Source organism: Primulina huaijiensis, chromosome 9 (assembly GCF_012295235.1).
Source record: "Primulina huaijiensis isolate GDHJ02 chromosome 9, ASM1229523v2, whole genome shotgun sequence".
Lineage (NCBI taxonomy): Eukaryota > Viridiplantae > Streptophyta > Magnoliopsida > Lamiales > Gesneriaceae > Primulina > Primulina huaijiensis.
Window position 1 is genome coordinate 23,203,657 of NC_133314.1, and position 21,268 is coordinate 23,224,924.

At 41.4% G+C, this 21,268-nt stretch overlaps 3 protein-coding genes and 1 non-coding gene across 4 annotated transcripts; 1 reads left to right on the forward strand and 3 right to left on the reverse strand.

Moving 5' to 3' along the window:
- Positions 1–565: 565 nt before the first annotated feature.
- LOC140984380 (uncharacterized) lies at positions 566–4,560 on the reverse strand. Its single transcript, XM_073451760.1, has 2 exons — positions 1,251–4,560; positions 566–1,152 (listed from the first exon to the last, which is right to left on the reverse strand). Exons 1-2 carry the CDS (start codon positions 4,405–4,407, stop codon positions 815–817), a joined length of 3,495 nt encoding a protein of 1,164 aa, XP_073307861.1. The 5' UTR covers positions 4,408–4,560; the 3' UTR covers positions 566–814.
- Positions 4,561–6,838: 2,278 nt separating this feature from the next.
- LOC140984000 (uncharacterized) lies at positions 6,839–7,390 on the forward strand. Its single transcript, XM_073451140.1, has 2 exons — positions 6,839–6,931; positions 7,028–7,390. The coding sequence occupies exons 1-2, from the start codon at positions 6,839–6,841 to the stop codon at positions 7,388–7,390; spliced, it is 456 nt and encodes a 151-aa protein (XP_073307241.1).
- A 9,087-nt stretch (positions 7,391–16,477) lies between these two features.
- Positions 16,478–16,557, reverse strand: TRNAL-UAG (transfer RNA leucine (anticodon UAG)). The gene has a single exon. It is a non-coding gene; the product is annotated as a tRNA-Leu (tRNA).
- Positions 16,558–17,124: 567 nt separating this feature from the next.
- On the reverse strand, positions 17,125–20,372 carry LOC140985241 (probable beta-D-xylosidase 5). The gene is made up of 6 exons (XM_073453032.1): positions 19,901–20,372; positions 19,494–19,799; positions 19,235–19,404; positions 19,041–19,141; positions 18,285–18,626; positions 17,125–18,194 (listed from the first exon to the last, which is right to left on the reverse strand). Exons 1-6 carry the CDS (start codon positions 20,360–20,362, stop codon positions 17,161–17,163), a joined length of 2,415 nt encoding a protein of 804 aa, XP_073309133.1. The 5' UTR covers positions 20,363–20,372; the 3' UTR covers positions 17,125–17,160.
- Between the last annotated feature and the right edge of the window lie 896 nt (positions 20,373–21,268).

Genomic DNA, 21,268 nt, shown 5'->3' on the forward strand with positions numbered 1-21,268 from the left:
GGAGCGAATTTCCCAGCAGCGTCTGAATTGACCTTCGTTATGATTCTTCTATCTTGAAAAGTAACTCGACAAATAGATGAATCATTAACGAAGTTCATTTATCAGATAAAACGAAATGGAATCTTTGGGAACAATAGAAAAAGAAATCCACTTTATCATTAAGAAGAAATATCGCGAGCCGCATCAAAGCATAGAATCGATCGTGTTAAAAAAGAAAAAAAGGAAAACTTACCCGCTTCAGTCCGCACTAAATTATCCGGGCAAAGGGCGAAAAATCTCGGACTCACGGATTCACGCAAAAACAAAAATAACAATCTTTACTATTAGCATTTTGGCAAGGTAGCTTAAGATCGGTGAGTTGAGGAGTCAGGAGATGATGGTTGTCGGAGGAATGCCAAGAGAATCAGCGACGGGTGATATTCATGTTTTATAAAGGCTACAGAATTTAATATTGATCATATTTATTCCGAAAAATTTCTATTCGAATTTGATTTTATTATGCGTTCTTCTTCTAAAAAGATGATATCTTAAAAAGGGATATTCAAAATATTAGAGATTAAACCAAGGCTTCTAAGTATATACCAAGCAGTGGAGTCCAACCTTGCGGGATCAATAACCACAAACGGAATTTCTTGACAACCATTTTAATACACAATACTCTAATTAAAATTTTAAACCGAAGCGTCACTAGATTCTTGATAGACACTTTGCCTCAGCTTAAATCCCAAAAGAGAGGTTACTCTAGTTTTTGGAAATTTGACAATCGAGAGACTGAACCTGTTGGGCCCACTCCACCGAACATGGGCAGTTACATTCACGCCATTTTGCGTATTTTTGAAAGAGAAAACGACACTTGTTCCATGTCAGGCCTATTTTCCGGGTCTGGGCTGGTGCAGGACAAAGCTAAATGGAGAAGCGCTTCCAAAACTTCATGTTCTCGGGAGGTATATGGAATTAGAAGAGGATCCAAGACTTCAGGCACGTGGTTGATTCCAAGAGCAAGTGTTTGCTGGACTAGTTGAGGCAAAGTGATGGGCAATCCATCTTGCCCTGTGAGTTCTGTAGGCCGCCTTTTTGTGATCAACTCCATAATTATGATTCCAAAGCTAAAGATATCTACTTTAGTAGTTACCTTCCTCAAGTATGCAAATTCTGATACGCCAAAAAAAAAAAAATTTGTTTTTAAATTAAGGTGACGGCAGAATATGCGACAACGTGGATGGTATTTTACAGAAGCAAAGCAAATTTACCTGGAGCCAAGTAGCCAATGGTCCCTTCAAATACTGATGCTGAGGAAATGCAAGCTTCATCCTCTGGCCGAATACCCAGAATCCGTGCTGTACCAAAATCACTCACATGAGCTTCCATCTTTCCATCTAAAAGAATGTTAGATGGCTTCAAGTCGCAGTGCACGATGGGGAAATCATAGCCTGTGTGCAAATACGCCAACCCGTTAGTGATAGAAACTAGAGCATCGATCCTCCTCGTTAATGTCCAACTGGAAAGATGTGCCTCTGATTCATGTACAATCTTGTCCAAATTTCCGTTCTCCATTAATTCTAACACTAATGCTTTCAAGTTTCCACTCTCCCAGGCGTAACCTAGAACTTTGACCAGATTCTTGTGCTTCACTTGCCCTAAAGTTTTGACTTCCCTGTTGAAGCATCTATCCGACTCAGCTGAGAACTGGTGCAAATTCAGTTTCTTCACAGCAATTCGATGTCCATCTTCCAAGGTACCCTTGTAAACATTGCTTAAACTACTCATGCCAATGATGTTATCAGGACCGAAGGAGTTGGTAGCAATCTCTAAATCCTTTGCATCGAATCTTCTGAGGGTTGATATTGCAATGTAATTGTGTTGTGAATTCTCAGGTTCTTCAACGCTGCACTCCTTGGTCTTCTTTTGGCGAATCACGTAGAAGGTTGACAGTGAAATTATTAGTATAATAACAAATCCAAGTGCAGAAAGAATAAGAAGTGCCTTCTTTGAGAGCTGGTGGGAGGTTGTTGAATTTCTTTTATTACTAGGCCGCTTCGAACAGATTGCTCCACTAAGAGATGGGTTGCCCTGTAAACTAATTAAGTGCATATTTCTGAATACACCACCCTGGGGAATACAGCCCTCTAGCTGATTGAAAGAAATATTTAAAAATTTCAAGCTCGAAAAGTTGGAAAAGTTCTCTGGAATCTCACCGCTGAACTTGTTCTCGGACAAATCAACTACAGAGAGATGTCTCAAACTGGCCAAAGCTCCAGGAAGTGGACCATATATCCGATTCTTCGAAAAATTTAATCTTACCAGTTCATGTAGTTGAGGAAAGATATCAACCGAAAGTTCGCCAGAGAGTTTGTTGCCGGAGAGATCAAGAGAGATCAAATTCATGCAGTTTTTAAGTTCAGGAGGAATACTTCCAGACATATCATTGTTCGAAAGGTCAATCTCTTGAACCATTTCTAACATGCCGATCTCGTCTGGGACTGTCCCGTCCAAGGTATTGTGTGAAAGATTAAGGTAGACCTGGAGATTCTTCATACTGGCAATCATAGATGCTGGAACAGCTCCAGTAAAGTGGTTGTATGAAAGATCTATAGTTGTCAAGCGGAGAAGGTGTTCTAAGCTTTTTGGAAGAGTCCCATTAAGCTTGTTACCACTGAGATTTAAATAAGAAAGGAATTTGAGTTCAGATATGGCATCAGGTATTGAACCAACGAGTTTATTATTTTGCAAACGAAGATAAGTCAGTTGTTGCAGCTCAGACATTTCTTGAGGAATCTCTCCTTCGAGCTGATTGTCGGACAGGGAAAGGCCTTGTAGAAGTGTCAGTTTGGAAAGTTCTAGTGGAATCCTTCCTGAAAATCGATTTCTGTGAACATCCAAATTCAGTAATGCACTTAAATTGCCAATCTCTCTGGGGATTGATCCATAAAATTTATTATGTCCAAGTTTTAGAGTACGAATATTCACCAGTCTACCAATGAATAGTTTGATGGTACCACTTAAATTGTTAAGGCTCAGATCAAGTACCTCAAGCTCTGAACAGTTGAAAAGATCATCAGGGATTTGGCCAAAAATATTGTTTCCCCCTAAAGATAGGTATGTAAGATTAGATAATTGACCCAATCCTTCTGGGATTTTTCCCGTAATTCTGTTACTGGTCAGAGTTATAACTAGAAGACGTGTACAATTGGTTATGCTAGACGGAATTGATCCCTCAAAGAGATTGTCATTTGCTGTCAGGTTCTTCAGATTATACAGCATTCCTATGTCGGTTGGAAGAGGGCCTGTCAAGGAATTGAAGCCTAAAGACAAGTATGCTAAGTTACGCAACTGTGTTATACTTGAAGGAAGCTCCCCACTGAAATGATTTGAATGGAGAGTCAACACTTGCAGGGATTTTAAAGAAGCTATCTTTGATGAAATTGTACCCACTAACTGATTCTGAGACAGCCCAAGATTGATCAAGGATTCCAGTTGAAACAAGGTGTCAGGAATTGTGGAGTTTAACTTGTTTTTGTACAACCTTAAAGCTTGTAAATTAATCAATTTTCCAAGTTCTTGGGGGATACCACCAGAAAAAAGGTTTTCATATAAGTTCAGGCGAACCAGATTCCTACAATTAGCAATTTCGGCTGGAATTGCACCAGAAAGAAAGTTCACATGCAACTGAAGAACCTCAAGATTCGACATGTTGCCGATTTCTGGAGGGATCTTTCCGGTTAACTGGTTTTGGCTTAGATCAAAAGACTGCATTTCTTTGAACCTGCCGACAGAAGCAGGTATGGAGCCCTCTAAACCATTAGCAAACGCTACGAAAATCTGAAGATTTATTAAATTACCAATATCTCTTGGAATTACGCCAGTGAGATTATTGTAGATGAGGCCAAGTTGTAGCAATCCAGTGCTGTTACATAAACTATCAGGGATGCTTCCACTCAGAAAATTTTCCCCGAAATCTATCATCTGCAAGCTTTTCAGATTACCAATCTCTTCCGGAATAGGACCAGAAAGGGAGTTTGCATAAAGGATCAATTCAGTAAGTTGGGAGCAAGATGCTAACTGGGATGGAATATTTCCAGTGAAGGAGTTGAGGGAAAAGTCAAGAACCTGGAGATAGGAAAGGTTTCCAATAAAAGGAGAAATTTCACCCTGGAGCTGCTTGTCCGAAAGAGAGATCGAGACAACGTGCGACGAATTCGGATTACATTCAACTCCAAACCAACTGCAGTGATGGTTTGAATCATTCCAGTCCAGAAGTACATGAAATGGATCATCCGTGATTGATTTTTTGAATTCTTTCAAGGCCTGGATTTCAGTTTCCAGGCCTCTTGGCTTTTCTGAAAGAACCCGACTCACAAGCAGGAGGCTGTAGAGTATAATTATTGGAAATGTTAAATTTAAATGCATGTTTCTTTTTTCTGATGATATGATTCAATGTATGGATCTCGTGAGGGGATTTATATTGCTCAAAATGGGTCGGGAATTCAGACATGTCGGCTGTAAACTCCCGTCTCGTTCAAAGAAGTCAACCTTATTCTGAAAGATCAAATTGTATGACCAATAATTTGGTAGGAATAGGATCAGCTACCTCGGATCACCTTCAATATCATCTAAGTCATATAAGAAAGTTTAAAACAAGCTTTATGTGATGTGTACACAACATTATAAAATAAATTAAAATAAGCATGTTTAAACCACAGTAAATATAAAATATATTTCAAGATATTGATATTGATATTTGATACCCCATAAGGATCCGGGTCGCTGATGACCCGGACACCATCAAGAGCCCGAGCACTACATATCTCCCAAGTATTCTTCGAACAGCCCGGTCTCCCGCGCAATCATCGCCCGAGCTCTCATATAAGTACCCGGGTAATCAATTGCCCGGGCCATCTCGAGAATTGAACCACACTCGAGTATGATTCATACAGGACGTCTAATCTGTCAGAACAACTTGGGCTTGGAGTGTCCTATAAGTCATAAGAAGATAGGGTATGAGCAGCCGACTTGCCATACGTAGTAGGTAACACTGGAATCGAGGTACCTACCTCATCTTCTACTATAAATAGCAGGTATTAATGTCATTTACAGATTCTGAAATCTTTGAACTCTTAAGCATTATACATATTTTCTCCCAAATATTGCTTGTGTTCATCTTCAACCTGCTGACTTAAGCATCGGAGTGGCCACGCCGGACACCCCTTCGGCGCTCATTCACGAGTTCCTTTCATTGTTTGCAGGTGCTATTGAAGCCATTATTTTCACTCAAATTCCCTAAAAACTATAAATTATTGATTTGACCCGTTGAAGCTCCTTACCCGGCTCATCCATTTCAACGAAGTCACATCATTGGCGCCGTCTGTGGGAAACTTGAGATTAAGGCGTTGATATGGCTCATACTCGAAGAACTAACCAAGAAAATTCCCGGGCTCATGGGAATAATGCGCGTACTTCGGGGCAAGGTGATGGTGTTCCTCCCACGGGACCCAATCTTATTACCATGACCCCGGAGGAGTTGGCTAGAATAATCTCCGAAGCAGTGGAGAAGGCTGTGGCCAGGAGAGAAACTTCTCATCAAGTTACACCACCCGGAGATGTGCAAATCAATGAGCAGGAGCAAGAGCAAGGGTTGAGGGAGGAGGAAGTGAGAGGAGAGGATGAGGAGTCTAGTGCTGGATCCAAATCACCTACCGTGGCTGAGGAGTTGTTGGAGCTAAGACAGAAAATGAAAGTTCTGGAAGGGCAGTTGGAGAGTCGTAGCATTTCTCGAGCTACTGCTAAGGGTTGCCCATTTACTGATATCATTGTCCGGGAACCTCTTCCTGGGAACTTCAAATCCGCCAAAGTAAAAGATTACGATGGCAATGCGGATCCTGAGGAGCACCTAGCCAGGTTTGAAAACATGGCCATGTTACACTGTTACACAGATCGAATCAAGTGTAAAGTGTTCCTCACCACTTTGGTGGACTCAGCTCAAAGGTGGTTTGAGGGACTGTCCCCTCAGAGTATTAATTCATTTAAAGACTTCCAGAAGGTGTTCCTACACCACTTCAGTAGCAGCAAGAAATACAAGAAGACCGCTTTTAGTCTTTTTGAAGTCAAACAGAACCTGGATGAAAGTTTGAGGGCTTATATTAAAAGATTTAATAGAGTGGCTTTGGATGTACCTACTTGCGCTACTGAAACAAAAACTACGGCATCCACACAAGGCTTGAGGGATGGTGAATTTTTCAAGTCGTTGACCAAAAAAGTGCCCGGGGAGTTCGAAGACTTATTATCCCGGGCAGAAAAATACATCAACATGGAGGAAGCCCAGAAGCAGAAGAGGGAAGCTGTAAGGAAAGAAAGAGGAGACCGGGTAGCTAGGCCCGAGGAGAAAGGACAAAGAAGGAATAATCCAGGACACTTCTCTCACCACGTGCCTCTTAAGATTACCCGGGACAGAGAGGTTCAGGAATGCAGTAGGGATCTGCCCCCGGACCATCAATTATCCCGACCTGAGAAAATAGGATTTTGTACTCTCCATAAGGTGTGTTATCACAACACCGAAGATTGCAAAACATTGAAGGGAAACTATTCCTTCCCTTCCGTCCCAGAGCAAAGTCAAGCCCATTAGAGGCCGAGATTGCCATGGACATCTTCACAGCCAGGGCCCAACGCTCGGGGAGGAAGTATGAGGAATGTACCGAGAGGAGAGCCCGTTAGGAGAAGAGAGCCCGATCTTGAGACGAAAAAGAATTCACCCCCTGCTACGGGGTTGATAAAAATTATATCAGGAGGCTCTACTGATGGAGACTCCAACCGGGCGAGGAAGTCGAGGAGTAGGAGGGAATGTATGGAGGTAGATGGAATGAGAAGGAGTGAAGCGGTCATCAGTTTTGGCCCAGAGGATTTGAAGGGGGTGAACCTACCCCACAATGATGCCCTGGTTATCCAAGCCCGAGTGGCCAATTATGACATTCTGAGAGTCTTTGTTGACTCGGGAAGCTCTGTAAATGTAATTTTTAAAGATGCTTTTGTGCAGATGGATTTGCAGGGTTACCATTTGGAAACCGTGGAAACTGCCCTCTTTGGTTTTGCTGGCCATGTGGTCTACCCGGAAGGGGAAATCGTCCTACCATTAACCCTGGGTTCCCAGGATCTCAAGAAGACGGTGATGACTACTTTTACTGTGGTAGACTCCCCTTCATCATATAATATCATTTTGGGGAGGCCAGCTATGAATGAATTAAAAGCCGTAGCATCTACCTATCACCAAAAGATTAAGTTCCCGGTTGGTAGTAGAGTGGGTGAAGTCCGGGGAGACCAACCTTCCTCCCGGAAATGTTATGTAGAAACTGTCCGGGTAGATCAGAGCAAAGCAAAGAAGGCTGGGAAGAAGGCCTGAACTGATGAAGTAGGTGGAGGAGCAGTTGAGAAGGGAGAGGTGCATTTTGTGGCAGAAGAGGAGCATGAAGTTGTGGAGATTGGACCAGGACAGCAGATCCGGGTGGCCCGAGATCTTAATATATCCACCCGGGTCAGTCTAATTAACTGTTTAAAGAATAATATTCAAGTTTTTTCATGGTCCCAGCAGGAATTGACGGGAATCTCTCCCTTGATATCTGAACACCAACTAAATATCCTCCCGGGATCTCACCCGATAAAGCAGAAAAAGAGACACTTTGCCCCCGAAAAGGACAAAGTTATTGATGAACAAGTAAAAGAGCTGTTGAAAGCCGGTCACATTCGGGAAATTCAATTTCCCACTTGGCTCTCGTATGTGGTATTAGTGCCTAAATCAACAGGGAAGGGGCGCATGTGTGTGGACTTTCGCGATCTCAATAAGGCGTGTCCCAAGGATCATTATCCTCTGCCCCGTATTGATCAATTGGTGGATTCCACATCGGGCTTCGAATTACTGAGTTTCATGGACGCATACCAGAGGTACCATCAAATCCCCCTGGCCAAGAGTGATCAAGATAAAGCTAGCTTCATCACCTCGGGATGTACATTTTGTTATATTGTAATGCCTTTCGGGTTAAAGAATGCAAGAGCTACTTACCAGCGTTTGATGAACAAAGTCTTCGAGAAGCAATTGGGGCGAAACGTGGAAGTCTATGTGAATGATATCCTGGGGAAGACCCGGGAGGTGGCCAGCTTTATTGAGGATCTAGAAGAAACCTTTGCCACTCTCGTACATTACGGAATCAAGCTTAACCCGGCCAAGTGCATTTTTGGCGTAAAGAGTGGAAAATTCCTAGGATTCATAGTGACAGATCGGGGAATTGAGGTAAATCAGGAGAAAGTCAAATCCGTGCTGTGCATGCCATCTCCTCGATCTGTCAAAGACGTACAAAAGCTGACCGGGAGGATTGCTTCCCTCTCTCGATTTATTTCCCGATCAGCACACAGGAGTTATCCTTTCTTTCAGGTATTGAGGAAGGCACGACAATTCGGATGGGATGATAAATGTGAACAGGCCTTCCAGGACTTGAAGATCCATCTTGCAGAGCTCCCTGTGTTGGTGAAACCAGAGCCCGGGGAAAAATTATTTGTTTATCTATCCACCACAGAGTATGCTGTCAGCTCAGTTCTAATAAAAGAAGAAGGCTCCGATCAAAGGCCTGTTTATTATGTCAGCCATGCTCTGAGAGGACCCGAACTCCGGTACAGTGAAGTGGAGAAGATCGCTCTGGCCTTGATCATGACTGCCCGGAAGCTAAGGCCTTACTTCCTGTCACATCGAATAATTGTCTTGACTAATAGTCCTATAGGCAGGATCATGACTCATTCTGAAGTATCCGGGCGAATGATCAAATGGGCAGTGGAGTTAGGAGAGTATGATATTGAATAAAAACCCCAGGTGGCCATTAAAGCGCAAGCCTTATCAGACTTTTTGTCCGAGATGGTACAACCCGATGAAGATGAAGTATGGAGGGTGTTTGTGGATGGGGCGTCTAGCCTGACAGGGTGCGGAGTAGGTGTTGTAGTAATATCTCCTCCATGAGAGAAGATTAAGTTGGCTTTAAGAATTGATTCCCGGGTTACTAACAATGAAGCTGAGTATGAAGCTGTCCTTGCTGGAATCCGAGCTGCTAAAGAGATTGGAGCTTCTCGTATTATTTTATATTCTGATTCACAATTAATCACTCAGCAGATAAAGGGTGCTTACGAAGCTAAAGATGACAGGATGCTCAAATATTTACAGCTCATAAAAACCCAGGCAGCAATCTTTGTGGAATGGAGTATCGAACAAATACCCCGGGAGGAAAATGGAGAGGCAGACGCTCTAGCAAAAATGGCTGCCTCATTATCAGAAGGCAACACCCGGGAAAGTTTGCATGTTTCCCGTTTGGTCCTGTCAACCGAGGAAGAAATATTACCAGTACCCGAGGACTCCTGGATGACGCCATTGATTAAATTCATTACAACAAATGAATTACCTGAAGACAGGACTCGGGCTCAAAGAATCAAGAGACAAGCTCCCAGGTTCGTTCTCTTAAATAAAATCTTATACAGAAAATCATTCCAGGGACCTCTGCTAAAATGCTTATCTGAAGGAGAGGTGGATTATGTCCTCCGAGAAATACATGAGGGATGTTGTGCTGAGCATCTCGGAGGAATGGCTTTGGCCCGGAAGACAATGCTTGCCGGATTCTGGTGGCCAACTCTTAGCCAGAATTCTGCTCAAGTGGTCCAGGCTTGTAAGAGATGTCAACATCACTCAAACTTCCAGCACAGTCCGGCCACTCCCATGAAGCCTATCTGGGCATCTTTCCCCTTTGATCAATGGAGCCTGGATATTGTTGGTCCTTTCCCAACGGCCAGGGCTCAAAAGAAGTTCTTACTGGTGGCTGTGGATTACTTTTCCAAATGGGTAGAAGCCGAGCCATTGGCTAGAATTACTGAGCAGGAAGTATTGAAATTTTTGTGGAAGAACATTGTGTGCCGGTTCGGAGTGCCCAGAAGACTAATCTCAGATAACGGGAGACAATTTCAGGGCAAAGGAATTAAATCTTGGTGTCATGAAATGAAAATCACTCAGTCTTTTACTTCTGTTGCCTACCCTCAAGCTCATGGTCACACAGAAGTTATTCATAGAATTATTGTACAAGCATTGAAGACCAGGCTACAAGGCAAGGGAAAAGATTGGGTGGAAGAATTACCCAGTGTTCTCTGGGCGTACAGAACTACTCCCCGAGCACCTACTCAAGAAACTCCTTTCAACCTGGTATATGGTTCTGAAGCAGTCCTCATTGTTGAAATTGGGCAAACTTCTCCCCGGGTAGAATCTTATCCAGGTAGCAATGATCAAAGTCGGGCCATGGAATTGGATTTGGTAGAAGAAAAAAGAGACCGAGCAATAATTCGAATGGAAGCATACCGAGGTCGGGTCATGAAATCATACAATAAAAAGGTCCGAGTTTGAGATTTTCAAATAGGGGATTTAGTCATGAAAAAAGTTAATCCTGCCGGGGATGTTGGGAAACTAGAAGCTCGGTGGGAAGGACCTTATAAAATTACCCGGAGGGTTAGCTCGGGATCTTTTTATTTAGAAGACACGCAGGGACGCTCTCTCAAAAGGCCTTGGAATGTATTTAATTTAAAGCGGTACTATTCCTAACAGATGTAATTGATTGGTTGAAGATATAATGAAAGATCTGTTTTTCTCAAAGAGAAGTATTATATTATTTGTCGTATCTTAGACTCAGGAAGAACCAATTTAAAAGCCCAGGGCACTACACCCTGGCTCGAGGAACCACACCTCGACCATTCCCAAGTCCCGGGACATGATCCCCAGCCCAAGGCTCCGCACCTTGGTTCTTAAAAGCCCAGGGCACTACACCCTGGCTCGGGGAACCACACCTCGACCATTCACATGTCCCGCGACGTGTTCCTGGGCCACACACCTTGATTATTCTTAACTCGGCAGGATCCAGGCTAGGGACATTCATTCGTTACGAAAATATGTTCTTTTCTTATCTCAATTGTTTACTAAAAGGTCCCGGTTAGTTCTCAACACTTGGAATATTTTCTTGATGTTTGCATAAAAAACAATGGTATTACTCGGCTATCAAGAGATTAATCGAGACACTATTGAAGGAAAGAATTTGTTCAATAAAAATCCGAGGACACGAATTACAGAAATAAAGAAAAAAGAGAATACAACCCTAGTCTATATCAATATGGTCGGATCCTGGCTCGTCTTCCTGGTTTTCCTCCTTCTCCTCCTCACCATCCTTGGGAAGGGATGCAATGGCCAGGCCAAAATCAGGAAAATTTTCCTTATCCTGGGGTAAGAGTCCAGCTCCCTCAAATTGTTCCCGGCACTTGTCAAAACCGGTCTTGAAAAGAGGGTAAGCCTTATCTACCACGGCCTTATTGAACTCAGGAGATTGAAGGAAGGAAGCTTGCCATTTATCCTTATTATGCTCCGCCAGAGACAAAGCATTCTCGGCCCTCTCTGCTCGGGATTGTTGAACTTCTATCTGCTCGGATAGAGAATGGTTTCTCGACTCCGAGACAGCCAAGGCACCTCGCAGATTNACTTTCTTAGTAGCCACTGCCGTCACTTCCTCGAAGGCCGAGATCATCATTTGGGCAGCCTGTACAAAGCAAGTGAGTAAAAGAAAGGATAAATGAAGGAAAAAAGAACAAAGAAAAGACTTACAGATAGGAATCGGTTAGATCCCTCAAGGAACCGAGCACCAGGCACAAAATTCTTCAAAAAGGCATCTTCTTCAGGAGTGAGCATAAGCTTTAAGCGCCAAATACCTGTTGAAGAAGCTCCCTCCAAGAAGATGTTGGGCCAGGTGGGTTGATCGGTCAGAAGAGGCTCTCGGGGAGGCTCCTCTGTAGGTTGACGCTGAGGAGGAGTGGTTGACGAGCTCTGCCATCCTTCCCAGTTAGATTCACCCAGAATCCGCTCCGGGCTTGCGACAGCCTTTCGCTTCCTCCGGGCAAGGGGAGTGTGGTCTTCGGGGTCTTCCTTGGATGAATCCCGGGTCAGCTCTTCTTGCTGGGTTTCCACCCGGTTCACCTCAGCTTGCCGCGCTGCTTCTACCTCAGCCTGTTTCTTCTCACGGGCAGCCTTCCGGGCTGCCAATTTCTTCTCCTTGGCAACCCTCTCCTCTTCCCATTTCTGGAGAAAAGCCTCTTGTATTTTGGAGAAATCTGTGCAATAAGAGAGAGGATTAGAAGAGATTATAAGGACGGATGAATAACAAACTAAGAAGACAGGAATTAGAAAGTTATCGGGTTGAGGGTCCGAGCCAGCCACCTCGTCAATTGCCCGATCTATCGGGTTTTCAGCCCGGGCGCTCAACCCATAAGTGATCAAGTTCTCCTGGGAAATAAGGGAGGAGGAAGAGAATTTTTGACCCTCCACCAAGTCTTGGCTTCGGGTGTAAAATTCCTCGAATTTGTAAGCTCGGGGAAGGACAGGCTGGGAGGAAGGGAGGGAAGAAACCCTGTTAGACAGGAGAGAGAAGATGGGAGTTATATAAAAAAGTATCTTCCTTTCCATCCTTTTTGGGTAGAAGGAATGTCATCAAGGAACCGGGCGTTAAGCCGGGCAGAAAGGGAAAAAGCATTATCACCTAGCCTACAGGTAAAGTAGTAATGAAGAATAAGGGGGTTAATAACAAGGTTATGCATACGAAAAATGACAAAAGCCGAGGCCATAATCCGAAAAGAGTTGGGAAGAAATTGATTGACAGGCACCCCAAAGATTTTGGCGACCTCGATGTAAAACGAAGGGATGGGGAAGCGAAGACCATTCTTGATTTGGTCCCGGAAAAAAGTAGTATACCCAAGAGGAGGGCTATCTGCCCGATCAGAAGGGCCGGGTATAATAATAGGAAAGGAAGAGGGAATAACTCCTAAGGTACGGAGTTCCTCATCCGCCCCCGAGCGCAAAGTGCTGCTCATTGAGCAGAACCAAGGAACTCCCGGGGCCTCAGAAGAAGGGCGGTCAGAAACCCGAGCTTTTCCCTTACCCTTGCCCTTTCCTGGGGCGCGGGAAGTGCCCGAGGAGGAGGGTTTTGAAGATGAGGGTTTGAATAGAAGGGTTTTTTGTTTTTTAGAAGGTTGAGTGATAGAACGGCGAGGCGGAGAAGGATAGGAATCAGAGCGCAGTGCGGTGGATTCATCGCTAGGAGAGCCCCGCACATTAGCTCCAGAGGTAGAAGAAGTAGAATTAGACATATTACGAAGGAAAAACTTACGAGTTTTTAGGAGGAGGATGGTCGGGGATCATTGGAGCTAGGTGATTTTGCGCGGAGGAGCTTCAGGGAGAAAATTCGCAAGGGCTTCGCCGAGATTTCAAATTTGTAAGTATTTTTTCAAAAATAGGAGGCCTGATATATATAGGCTGTGTGAACGGATCTCGGCCATCGATCCAAACACACTTGGACGATCAAGATGCACTCCGAAAAGTGTGCCGGTATACGAAGGGACACACACAATTATTAAAGTGGCAGCCTTATCGGTTCCTCGTAAGGCGAAACGTTCCTGACCGTTAGAATGAAAGGGCACACGTCATTTTGACACCTCATCAACAACCCGGGAGATTTAAGAAACCTACACCTCATGTTAACCCCGGGAGATATCAAGCCCCGGAATCTTATTATCAGCCAGGGAAATTTGAGGCCCCGGTACTCTAATTAAAACCCAGCATTTTATGTTAAACCCGGGTGGTGTGAGAACCCGGCATTTCATATTAAAGCCCAGAATTCATTGACAGAAGAAGAAGAAGAAAAAGAATTACATCTACTAAAATTTTATTGAGGAAATAATCTATGCCATGTTACAGCAGCTAGTTCAGAATCTACAGAATCCTGCCACTCAACTATCCAATTATTCAGTTCATCGATTCTTAAACTAGTAAAGGATTCGGCAGAGGAAATCTTCTTTAGCTGATGCCACTCCTTCCATAGCATTGCATGCAGAAGAACTTGATCAGTTACTAGCTCCGTAACGTGGTTGACATCAAATTGTTGTTTGTATCTTCTCGCTACTGCCCTCTGGGAGCGAGTAAATGTCAAACCATGTTGATAAGAATTCTGGAGATCTTGAATCGTGAACCATGAAGACATAACCTTTACCGAGATATATTCTTCAATAGTTTTCTTCAAGTCTTCCAGATAAGGAAGCATCTCATCTGTGACAATGGCATGCGTGCTGCTACAAGCGGTAGACTCACTCGAACTCGGCATATTGGATAATTGTTCTTATTTCACTTTCATCTTCTTATTTATAGACAGGTGGTATTTAATGTTAAGAAGGTGGAGAGCCGAATGCTAGTCTAAACGTTTTTTATTTATGAAGAAAGACGGGGATACATGTATCAATGTATCGGAATTAACAAATTCTTGGAACATGGAATAATATGAATGCGAAGCGTGTGTCATAATGACGTCTCTTAGAATACCCGAGAAGAGGAACCGACAGAGCACCGTATTCAGAGCCCGGGAGGCTAGAGGTCCGGGCATTTCAAGGAAAGCCCGGGAGATGTTAATGCTTAGCATTGTGATGTATCAATTAATCTTGTTCCACTCGCGATATATATGTATCAACCGATAAACTTAAGGGATTACAGCAAAATAACGACAGAGACAGGCTTGAATTAGTATTTTATTCAAACATAGACATTAGCACGTACTACATCATCGTATTCTTCCTCTACAGCAATTATCCATATTTTCACCCAAGCAGCTAAAGGTCCGGTGGAAGTCTTCAGGAAGCTGTCTGAATAGGCAATACGCTTAAGGATCTTTATTTCTTTCCGAAGCATTAATTGGTAGATACTACCATCTGTAAAGACGTCTACCCACTCAGCTATATGCAAGTGCTCTCGCACTCTCCTCGGTTTGGCCACCAGGTTAGGAGTGATAGCTTCTCCAGAATCATAAAGATGTTTCAGCCCCTGAAGCTCTTCCCAGTAGTCAAGAATTGCGTGAAACACTTCATCTTCCATAGTAGATTTTCGAATCTCTAGAGCGGATTCCTTGAAGGCTTCGGTCATACTCGGAGTTTTCGAACTACTTGCACCAGCCATTGTGTTTCCTGGATGACAGTTTGTTAGTACGATTGAAAAGTAGGTGTATGGCTATGCACAGCCGTTGATCTGTAAATGCACGAACGTCTAAGATACGTTTTTGGAAATGGGGCCAAGAGGTGAAAAGACGTCAGACTTATCCACTTCTCGAAATGCGAAACGTCTTTTAGGCGGGAATTCATGCTATGACACGTGTCATCGTGGTAATAGCGACAGGGCCTAAGAATGTTAAACAATAAGTTATTGTGAATCCAGGGGACAGGAGGTCTTAGCATTTCATCTCATCTATGGGATATTTGAAGACTCCAATTTTGTGCACTGTTAATTATCTTGGACTGATCGGGACAACGAGTCAAGCTCTAGCCCGACTATTTTAGGGATGGGTGGTGATACCCCCATAAGGATCCGGGTCGCTGATGACCCGGACACCATCAAGAGCTCGAGCACTACATATCTCCCAAGTATTCTTCGAACAGTCCGGTCTCCCGGGCAATCATCGCCCGAGCTCTCATATAAGTACCCGGGTAATCAATTGCCCGGGCCATCTCGAGAATTGAACCACACTCGAGTATGATTCATACAGGACGTCTAATCTGTCAGAACAACTTGGGCTTGGAGTGTCCTATAAGTCATCAGAAGATAGGGTATGAGCAGCCGACTTGCCATACGTAGTAGGTAACACTGGAATCGAGGTACCTACCTCATCTTCTACTATAAATAGCAGGTATTAATGTCATTTACAGATTCTGAAATCTTTGAACTCTTAAGCATTATACATATTTTCTCCCAAATATTGCTTGTGTTCATCTTCAACCTGCTGACTTAAGTATCGGAGTGGCCACACCGGACACCCCTCCGGCGCCCATTCACGAGTTCCTTTCATTGTTTGCAGGTGCTATTGAAGCCATTATTTTCACTCAAATTCCCTAAAAACTATAAATTATTGATTTGACCCGTTGGAGCTCCTTACCCGGCTCATCCATTTCAACGAAGTCACATCATTATTGATTTTTTTTAAAAAAAAAATCGCATGTATAAATTCTAGTGATAAGATTTGATATCATATGGTTCCAAGTAAATACAAGTCGGCAAAAATGAGAATCTTACAAAGTGAGTGAGTGGGTGGTGGAGAAAGTTGACTAGTGGAGGTGGTCACTTGAGTCAACTCAGTGGTGTGTGGACTCTGCTAGAGGCAATTAATTATATTTAGTCTTCTTCGCTGCGAAATTCTTTTCTAATTTCCATTTTTAAGCTCATAGTTAATATTATATATATTAGATAATAAATCACTTGAATTTTCTGAGAAAAAATCTAATGGAATGTTTTTTTTCCTTTAATAGTTTCTAGAAAGAACCGAGTAGTTTTTGAACAAAAAAGGGAAAAAGAAAACCGAGTAGTTTTTGAACAAAAAAGGGAAAAAGAAAAAGATAATAGTGACAGCTGTGGGATTTGAACCCACGCCCTTTCGGACCAGAGCCTAAATCTGGCGCCTTAGACCACTCGGCCAAACTGTCTTCTCACATGATGTACCTTTTTATATTTTATCTAATATAAAAATTCTCTTGATATCAAGCTAAAACTGCCACTACTTATATCTTAAAATTAATAGTAAATTCCCACACAATAAAATATGGAATTGCTGTTTATGTGGAAAGATTATTTATGATCATGCTACCTAAATAAGAAAATTATATCAAACTGTCGACTAATATTTCGAGGCTCAAAATTTAGATATATATATATATATATATTCAAAAAGTACATGACCAAAAAGAAAAGGGAAAAATATATTTTCATTTATTTATTCATGTATATACTAATATGTATATACATAGATATCAAGTTATAATCTTTCCATATATAATGCTACCACAATTATTTTATAAAAATTACATAGATATCAAGTTAAACCTCTAGAGTCGCAATAATATAAAATTAGTTTGTTTTAATTTCGTATATGATCGATATATCAAATAAATAAATAAATAAAAACTAATAATAGAATGTATGACTCAATTTATTCAACAATAACATAAACCACAATTATAGTAAATATTTATCATAAATTCAAGACTCATCGAAATAGTTAAAAAAAACATATAACGTGCATGATGCTCCTATCTTGTTTGAAAGTCTATATGGACTGGTATTTTCAACAGATCATCCCCAACGATGAAATGACCGCCACCGGAAGGCATCAAATTGTAACCCTTATAATCGACCACTCCCAAACTCTTGCAAGCGTTTAACACGAAACTGACCTTCTCACTACCTCCAGCACTAACAAAAACCCTCTTAAAAGCCACAACTTGTTTAATTGGAGCATCCACAATCCCGTTAGGCGGAGCCCAATACACAATGACAACTTCACTTCCATCCATCTCACCGATATTCTTGACCTCCAAATTCAGTTCAACATTATGGTGATCGTCGCATTGCAAGTCATCGATCAAAATCGCAGGGCAAGCTGGTTTATATAAGCCCTCGGTGTAGTTCATCTCTCGACAGTGCTGGAATTTGTTCAACTGGACCTGCAAATGTTTTGTGGACGAGACCATAGAGTGTGAGAAGTTCGTATAGCTAAGGCCATATCCGAAGGGATAAACTCTCGAGCTGTTGTAGAATTTGTATGTTCTCCCAGGGTAACCAAGGTGATCGACAGGTCTCAAGGGCATGGATGTCATTGGTAGCATTTCAACGTATCCATTTTCATGCCAGGTTAACGGTAGTCTCCCTCCAGGGTTGTATTTACCGAATATGACGTCTGCTATAGCCTGACCACCTTCTTCTCCGGGATATCCAGCCCATAAGATAGAATGAACATTGGAAGAATCCCTGGCGAAAGAAATGTCCACACCGCCAGCTGACATAATGACTACCACTACAGGACCTTTGGATTGGGATGCAACTAGATTGATTAACCGATTCTGGTAGCCTGGAAGGAATAAATCTTCCCTGTCTAAGCTTTCTGCCTCAACGCTTAGATCAATTCCTACTACTACTACAGTTGCATCAGCTTTCTTCGCGGCTCTGACTGCTGGGAAAATCATGCTGTCGTTCTTGCATGCCACATCTGCGCATCCCATTTCGTATATCACTTTTCCATATTTGGCGAATCCATCAATTGGAGATGTGTACTGACATGGAACACCTGCAAAATTTATTTTTGAAACTGTATTAGTTCATGAAGTTTTAGGTGAGAGATTTATGTCTATATATTATGTAATTGAACCAGTCAGACCTGCATAGTTTCCGATCATGACGCTGGTGGCATTTGCATGTGGCCCGACTACTGCTATGGTCTTGATTTTTTCCTTGCTCCATGGCAATGTTTGATTGGAATTCTTAAGAAGAACGATTCCTTCACGAGCTGCTTCGGTGGCTAGTTCAATGTGTTCATCGCTGCACACATTGGTCATATCGAGCTTTTCGAATTGTGGGCTTCCATCAAAAAACCCAAGCCTCATTAGAACAATGTAGAGATACTTGAGGGAAACATCTATATCTTTTTCGCTAACTTTCCCTTTGCTCACTGAGTTTCTGGCATAGTTAGTATAGTAGTTCCCGCAATCCAAGTCCAAACCTGCACGGTAAAAAACACGTGAAGAAAAATTAACGCATTATATAATATAAATGCTCTAGATATAAAAAACCATTCATATTTCAAAAACGTAAATTTATGAGAGAATACTTTTTTCGATTATGTTCACCTATGTCATAAAAGTTCAGTTTTAATTCGTTATTTTTTTTTCGATTTTAGACAGAAGAAAAATGATTAAAATTGTTGAAAAAGAACGACGGTGACTAAAATTAAAATTTGATAGCATAAAAGACAAAATAATACATTATTCTTCAAAAAATAAATTCACCTTGTCGTGCATACATTATTAGGGAATTAAACGTTCAAGATATGCCGTTGTTAATCCAATATAGCGATATAAATATCCTGAGACGTAATGCAATCAATTTTTTTGAGTCACGTGTCAAATAAACTGACCAGCTTTTAGAGCTTGAGCAACAGCGTCTTCGGGTTCGTCTTTAAGCCATTTTTGATGATTTATCATCACTTCAATCGAATCACAATCCGAAACTATGTATCTGCAACAACAAATTAAATAAAAAAAAATGAATTAAGTAGCTGTTACTTACCCCATATATATAAATACCATAGTTTGATATAAATTAAATTACCCGTGAAGATCCCATTCCCCTCTTATTTTACCCCTCAAAAGCCGTGGATCTGCGCATGCAGGAATCCCATTAATCTTGTTGTAAGAACACATTACGCTGCTCACATCTCCATCTTTCACGCACATTTCGAATGGCTTAAGAAAAGTCTCCTGCATGTCTTGCTCAGTCACCTGTATTCAAGGGAAAAACAAAATATCTCCGCACGTCAAAATTTCGTTTCAATAAATAAAATTTTAGAATGAGTTTTCTTGAATTTTACTCTCGCATCAAAGTTGTAACGTTCGATTCCTAGCCAGTTGTCCACATCGTAAGCTGCATAATGCTTGCAACATGCAGCAACTTTAAGAGGCCTAGAGTTCAGATCTGTTGCATTCTCAGTTCCCTCAACATCTTGCAAACCTCGTACATAATTAACTGCATATTCACCAACAACGTAAGGATCTTCCCCCGGTGTTTCAAGGGCTCTTCCCCACCTAGGATCCCTAACAACATTAATGTTAGGACTCCAAAATGTCAGCCCCGCATGCCCTGAATTGTGCATGGCTCTTGCTTCTGTCGAAACCGCCTACAAGACAAAAATAAATAACACAATATTAATATTAGAGTATATAAACGAAACAATAAACAGTAACTATTTTAAACAATTCATATTTAATTAAATATTACCTGGCCAATCTTTTTCCACAGAGATTGGTTGAAACTAGCTGCTGTCGTAATAACAGTCGGGAAACTTGTAGCACCAGGGACAACGTCATCGAAGAATGATGCTTTGTGACCCCACTGGCCAACATCGGAGACACCGTGCAAAGCCTCGGACCACCACTCGTACTGGGGGAGCCCGATTCTTGGAACCCCGTAGGCAGTGTCTCCGATTTGATCCACCTTTTCAGACAATGTCATTCTGTCGATCAAATCTTTGGCACGTACATCGTATGGGAGGGATGTGTCACAGTACGCGAAGTCTTTAACGTTCAATCCAAGTTCAAAAAACCGAAAAGCATCGCAAACATGGGTATAGTTTCCATTGACAGTGGAAGTGGAATCCTTGATCCGTGCTAGTGCCGAAGTGAAGGTGAACAGAAATGTGGCCGCAAGTAAAGAGACGATGATGAATAGTCTTGCTACCATTTTTTTGGTTTTTTTCCGAGAATGTTGTTCAGTATACGTAGAGAAGTAATGTTTGTTAATATATTGAGATTAACAAATGAGATCGTTATCTTGTTTTGAAATTCTTTCGGATATGATAGTTTTATATCAAATTATTATCAGTAAAATCTGAAACATTTATCCTAAACAATATTTCCAAACAAATCCTTTGACCTATCTTCAAAGATACTATCCTTTTTCCTTTTAAAAAATAAAAGCTGATATTAATTTGCTGCTTTCATGTCATTAATTTGAACGGCCAAATATATATATATATATTTAGATAATGATTGAATTATAATTTAGAATATATAGTAGGTTAAATTTTTTTTTGCTGATATATGAATATTAAGATTCATAGAATTGATTATTTGACACGAATAGAAGATTACAACTGATTTGTTGATCAAATATTGTGATTTCTTTTATTTATTGATTTGATTTTGTAATTATGATTTATAATCATAGCTATTAACTCTTGATGTAGTAGATATATCAATAGAAAATAATAGAAAATTTTGGTATGTTGTTGTTCTATATAAACTTTATGATCGAATAATTGGATATATTAAATAAAATTCATTTGGATAATTTAAAAATATTTATTTATATATCTAATCGTGTAATTTACATTTTATCCAAACTTAATAAGCCAACATATAATAAATAATGCTCCACTACACCAGAAAATAACAGACCCTGTGTTTTCATTTACTTACTATATATTTAAAAAAGAAATATGATTATGAGTAAACTTTATCCGATTTTTCTGAAAGTTTGTTAGGATTCGACAAATTTTAAATATTTCTGAAGCTTAGTCATCTTTCTTAATTGAAACTCAGATAACAATTATCCTCTCTTATATTTCTCCATCCACGTTTTAATTAT